The sequence below is a fragment of the Ruditapes philippinarum genome, unplaced genomic scaffold (genome assembly GCF_026571515.1).
Source record: "Ruditapes philippinarum isolate M1 unplaced genomic scaffold, ASM2657151v2 ctg6975_1_1_1_1, whole genome shotgun sequence".
Classification (NCBI taxonomy): Eukaryota; Metazoa; Mollusca; class Bivalvia; order Venerida; family Veneridae; genus Ruditapes; species Ruditapes philippinarum.
The window spans coordinates 4,794-11,537 of NW_026863786.1; the positions used below are offsets into that span (position 1 = coordinate 4,794).

General features: G+C 32.1%; 1 protein-coding gene across 1 annotated transcript; it reads left to right on the forward strand.

Annotated features, from left to right (window-relative positions):
* Positions 1-2,778: 2,778 nt before the first annotated feature.
* On the forward strand, positions 2,779-5,445 carry LOC132723330 (protein SpAN-like; the record flags this gene model as incomplete). The annotated part of the gene is made up of 4 exons (XM_060708012.1): positions 2,779-2,973; positions 3,681-3,816; positions 4,652-4,762; positions 5,052-5,445. Coding segments are annotated over 4 exons (669 nt in total), but the record flags the coding sequence as incomplete, so codon positions are not given.
* Positions 5,446-6,744: the final 1,299 nt, after the last annotated feature.

Consider the following 6,744-nt stretch of genomic DNA (forward strand, 5'->3'; position numbering starts at 1 on the left):
TATTTATCATGACAATACTGCACAAGATCCGCTCGCGCGATAACATTAACTTCAAAATTGTTTCATATCTACCTATTAAAATGTATGAGGTACAATACATGTTTGATCATGAGTATGTTTGCACAGTGATAACTGACTTTTCAAAAGGATCTGTTTAATTTTTGAGTATAAAAAGAAGAAAAAATATAAAGAATATTAACATGGACTGTAAACCATACTGTTCACCTGTGACAGGTAGCCGAATAATCTATTTTTAGAATAACTGTCTAATTTTACAATTGGTAAACCAGGTATTTAAAAATGCATAAGTTATAAATAGCTATAATCCGTATCGCTATAAATAGAATGTAAACAAACAAGAACGTGACTGTTTGACTATTTGACATTTAAATGCCATATATGTTTTATTACTTTGTTTGTCTTTGTAATTGTCTATGGATATGATGGTTTTTGCTATTTTGGTAGAATACCTTCTCTGATTTGTTGAATCGCTTCCATACTTCTGATCATAATCTTTGTCTCCTTGTTTTTAACACACATTATTCCATAAATGTTACCACCTGCAACCCATGTATTTACTAGTTTGTGTTCCCTTTTAAGTTTCCTGGCTTCATAAGCGATGCTTTCTCGTTTTCTGGTCAGGCACTCTTGTACGAAGATGCCATTTCCGGTTTTTTCCTAGCATCGAAGACCTGTTGGCGTGCCTTTGAATTGGTGAATTTTACAATCACCCGCCTGTTTCTTTCCATGTCACTGTTGTGCTTGCCCAATCGGTGCGCTCTGTCAATGTCATCTGTTGTTAGGTTGAGTTCCAGATTATTATTAGCATATTGCAGTATCTTTTCTTCTACATTCTCTTGAGAATTTCCTGTATCACCAGGAATATTTGATACTGTTAGCATCATTCTCCTCCTATATTGTTCTAGATCATCATTTTAACTATTGGCAGTTCGGACACATTTACGAATATGATCTATTTCACCTCTCAACTCTAGGATTTCTGTTTGAAGAGATTTAGTTTTAGATTCATCGATTTTCTCAACATCGTTTGTAAGCTCCCTTTAAATTCATTGACAAGTTCTACCTTTAGTTTTTGGAACATTTTGCCCACTACCTCTTCCAAATCTTCCTTTGTGCACACAAATCATGTAATCTTTTTAAGATATTCAGAGTCTGTGTCTGATTGAAACGTGAGTTTATGTCTTTTAATTAGACTTACTTGACTTACTTGAGAGTTTTTCTGATCTGGAGAAGATTTATTTCGTTTCCTCTTGATTGTTGTCTTTGTTGTCTTTGCAGGCATTTGATGGCTCAAATATAGTTCAATTGTTTGATGGTGTGGGTGGGGTAACCGTCTTGTTTTGAATATCACAATTATATCTTAATCCCACCGATATATAACACTTTCACATTTTATCTTATCCAAATATTTATCCAAATATTGCTTTTTATCACTTGATCGTTCTATCCCACGTTACAAATATACTTAATCCATGAATTTACATCAACAAAATTTGCGCCTTTACTTTTTGAATAACCGGAAGTACTTTGCCACCCTCCATCTCCAAAACTAATTTGGAAATTCAGTAAGCATTTATATAATTGTTTGCATGTAGCCATGATTTTTGTAAGCCTAGTTGTGCAATGTGCCATGATTTTGGTAATGAAATAATTTCGCATAGTTATGGGCTAGTGATGATGATTGTGTTTGAAAAAATTGTTGAGACTATTTCTTCTACACTTTTAATGGAATTTCAATGACATTTTAGGAATAATATTTATCAAAGGCGGTTGGGCGTATATTACCGTATTGTGGCATATCTTGCGGATTTATGGCAAAGCTTCCTTTCGTGGACATAAGTCACCTTTCAGTGACATCTCTTCTTTAAATCTCCACAACATTCTAGGGAAACTTTACTCATTATTGTTTATCGCCTATTACTGATACGTGAAAGTTAATTATATGCTTATCCATTAAATTAACTTTTTGGAACAATTGTCACAGACGCTTGGGGTCAGATCCTGCCCCTAACGTGATACGCCACTGTAAACACTCTATTAGAAATATTGTAATATTTAAACACCAATAGGACATCTGTTACAACGATAAAACTGGATTTCAAACAACTTTTATATATATGCAAAATACCGTATACCAAGTCAATAAAGTAAAGATTGCAGACGCCAAAATGTAAACAGCCCAACTAATACACGACCTGAGCCAAGCATATGTTTGCGCTCTTGTTTTGCCTTTTGATCTGGGACCTAATACTATAATTCTCGTTTCAAAATCGTTACTTTCTTGAGACCCAAATTGACCGCTCAATTAAAATATTTATATTTTACATTATATAAGATAGGAAATGAGGGCAACAACAACTATGCATAGTTTTATTACAAATTAAATGTCTTTTAAACGAGCGCTTGCAGACAGCTGACGATAGTATGCTCGTGTAGTCGGAAGCATGTACACCGTTTGTGTACCGGCTTGACAAGCGTTCAAAGCAGAGCCAGGAACACTTCTCGTATTACTTTCGATTTAAATTTAATGTTGATTTTCATACAAAATTGTTGGAATGAATAGAAAGCACTGTCACAAATTAAAAAAAATTGTGGGAGTGACTGGTTAAAACTGGCCTCAAATGTTACTTAATTAATGTAATGTTATTGTAAATGTAACTAAACTTTTGAAGTGAACATTGTTTAATGTTCAGTAATATAAATGTATCACATGTGCTTATAAGATAAATTTCTATGATAATAAAATATTCATTTCAGACAGAGATAATTGTTCATGAAATAGGACATGCCTTGGGATTCTACCATGAACATAACCGTTGGGATAGGGATGACTACATTAAAATACACAATGAAAATATTGAACCCGGAAGAGAAGAAAGTTTTCAGAAACAAAAAAAAGCAAATTTCGACTCTAATTATGATTATTTGAGTATTATGCACTACGGACAATATGTAAGTGTAATTGCAATTCATTCGTTATGATTGAAACAAAATATAAAATACATAAATGAAATGTTCATGCTACGTTTGATTCATTTTATTTAAATGTTACCTTTTGTTGTTGTTGTTTCAGTAAAAATATACTTTTTGATTTGTTCTTCATGATAAAAAAATAATTTAGTTTGTTGTTGGAAATATCCTTTAAAAATAATCAACTGTATTTTGTTCGTAATAAAGGATTCAAACATTTTTATTGTAAAGTGATATTGTTTGACCGACTGTTTAACATGTATTTATATAACTGTCGGTTTAAACATTTCCTACGTATCTGACAGGTTTTCTACAGTTTACTCGGTTCCAAGAAAACCCTGTTAACACCCCCTTTGTAACACCAAACCAAAGTCAGAAGCATGTTTTATGATAAGGAAATTGCTTTCTTAATGTTTTATATGTTTATATGTTTAAGTAAATACATGGCTTAACAGATAGTTTTATAATGTCAGGAACTCATTACTTATCCTCATAATACAATATTTATTTATAATCTTATTTTGAATGCACGATGACGTTCTTAATGTGATTATAAATGATGATCTTTGTCGCTTATAAAATGTAATACACTAAGTATAATTATAATGTCTATTTTTAGGTAATATAAAATGAAATTGCTTTTCTGGGTAAGATGTTTTTATTTAATTTTCAAACACATCTGTTTTCAGTTTTTCTCAAGGAATAAATCAGCAAACCTTATTACAATAGAAACATCGAATGATAAGTTTCAATCTAAAATAGGAAAGGCCAAACATCCAAGTTTTCAAGATTATAGAACTTTGAATGTTATGTATAAATGTGCAGGTAAGTATGTGCAGTTTTAACTTAATATGATGTCATTAACACTGGCTTTTCTGAAATATAAATCAATCTTGCATTCTGCGAACAAAGGATGGAAAAATGTTTCCATTAACTAACTAAACATTTTACACATATAAAAATATACATTTAAGCACTTTATTTCAGTGCCGAACATTTTCTGTTTTCAAATATGTACCATAACTGATATTGATGGGTTTTTCTTTTAACATTAATCAGGCATTCAATACGTCGAATTGCTTACTACTTGTATAACGATTTGTTTCATGTCATTTGCGATATACACTCTTAAATACTTGCCAATTCAATGACCATATTGTACAATGGACAACAAACCTGATATTCGAGGGTACATTAAAAGTTGCATTATGTTTGATATTGTATAATGAATAATGCAGCACATCGTGAGTTCATTTTAAGCGCATAATCTTGCGTGGATTAAAACTTTTAAAGCTGGGACATTGTCTCTTAAAGATGACATTGTTTGTTCCATAATAGGCACCGGAAGTGTAAATGCATTCTTTACTGAATTGTATCATGTTTGTACATGATTGAGAAAGGGTTTGACTGACTTGTCCGTTTAACCTTTAAAAAAAGCTAAGGACCATACCTACTGACACATATGATCACGGATGTCTATTGATAAATCTAAAATCATATGTGATTCATATTTTTATTATTTCAAACACTGCTGAATGCTGTCCATAAAATGATTTCCATTTTGAGATTGAGACGGTACAGATAAGTTTGTTATATATGTATAAAATTGACAAACTATTAGTTGTTGTGCAATTGTGAAGTATATTATATTCATTCGTAGATCGGTGCACTAGAATTGAATGTCCTGAAGCTGGATTTCTTGGAAAAAATTGCCAATGTTACTGTAAAGGAAAAACCGATGACACATCAGTTAGACTTTGCTTTCAAAAAGGTATTTTATAAATCACTACTTATTTGAGAAAGAAACCATAACAGTGATAAAGAATTATTGGTAGCCCCGTTATGGTATATATTTGTAGTACAAACCTTTACAAGCTTTTGTCGAAAATCTGTAGTATTAAAACGTTACCGTCAAAAAATAAATGTAAAAAGTGTGATCAATTCTCAACACTTCATGAATAAATAAAACATCACTTTTTCCGTTTAATACGAAAGTAAAAGTTACGATTGTTTCATCACAACAATAACTACATAAGAACATAAATTTAAATGAATTTCAGGGGAGTGTCCCAGACCAATTGTTAATCAATACTTGTTTGATATTGTGGGAAAAGATAAAAATAACTCAGTCAGTATGAACCGTACATCGTTTCCTGACAAGACAGTTTTAAATATTGTTTCAACCAACTGGAATTGTACATCAGATTCTCAGTTTAGATGTGAAGATGGTAAATGGAAACATAGTTCAATCACAGAATGTCCAGTTACACTCGGTAAGATTTTTTAATACAATTGTAAATCGTTACCTCCTGAAATGCCAGCAGTATTCCTTTATAGTACATGTTGACATAATTCAAGCCAAATCTTGCTCGAAACGTCGATAAAAGATTAAAAAAACAATATGTTTTTAAACAATCTTAAACTTTGATGTATGTTCAGTGGTAGATTTCAGCTATATAAAATATAAAATTCCAATAAGAGCAAGGTGTAAGAGCAATTTTACGTCGCACCAACATATTATATCCAGTATGTTATATGGCGACTTTCCGGCTTTACTTGTGGAGAAAGACCACGTAGCAACGGATGCCTCTTTTTTGAAGACATTATTGAGTCAAAACAATTGTAAAATGAATTTTGTAGTTTTTTGCTTATTCTAAGTATGAATTACATGTTTGTCAACAGTACGAAAATTGGGATGCTTGTTTGGACAAGCCTTTCTCAGAAGGAAAGCTCAAGCGGAATATATTTCTATTCAACACCTAATCAGCTTGATTGCATTCTTTAACACAAAGGCAAATGGCACGAAATCATGTTTATTAAAACATAACATTCTCTGACTGGAACACGGTACCAATTATGCAAGCAGTAAAAATCGGTTCTGAAACAAAAAAAATGTCAAATTGTTTTAATACATAATTTTATTCGAGCAGCCATCAGTTTCCACCAGTTTCATTTAACTTTAATTTTAAAAAATGCAATAAAAAACATTTGTCAACAAAATCAATAATTTCTAAGATTAAACCTAAAAAAAGGCTTTTTTATTAACATATGCCAATGGATTATAGATTTCAACAAGTCAAGCACCATCTTTTGAGTACTTTCATTCTGATATATATGATTTATGAAACACTAGATATTATCATGCGAAGGCACTAGAGATTATTGTGTCCCTTAGCACTTTGCCTCTTAAACGTTGGGTTTCTTGTTCAAAACCAAATTAATCTTAGAACAAGGCACTGTGGATTATCATGCCCTTTAAAATTTCCCTTCTTTACATTTATTGTCACTTTACACATTTTTTTTCTGACGTACTTTTTTGCACAAATGAGATACTGACAACATTGTTTGATTTTGCGACTAAATTCTTCGTCGAAATACACTCCTCCTAACTTGATGTACATCTGGACCATGGAACAATTTTCTTTCACGACCTAGAAGCCTATGTCCCTGGGATGTGTCTGGGTCAAAGATTAAAACATTATAATTTGGCTTTGAAGTTGCGTGAAGTTTGAAACCACTTAGATCAAGATCCCAGATTTGGCAAATATTCTCTTAGCCAACGCTTCCAGAAATAACGAAGGAGTGTCTGGACATACTGCAAACGCTTTTTAACTTAATAATGATCGTTGTCAATAATATCGGGAGCTGACTGTTCACCAAGCCGGCCAGTCAAGAAGTGATTGGGTGTAAATACAGTGTGATCCTTTGGGTTTCTTTGCCGAGTTCATCATAGCCAAAATGTTGTACAATTGG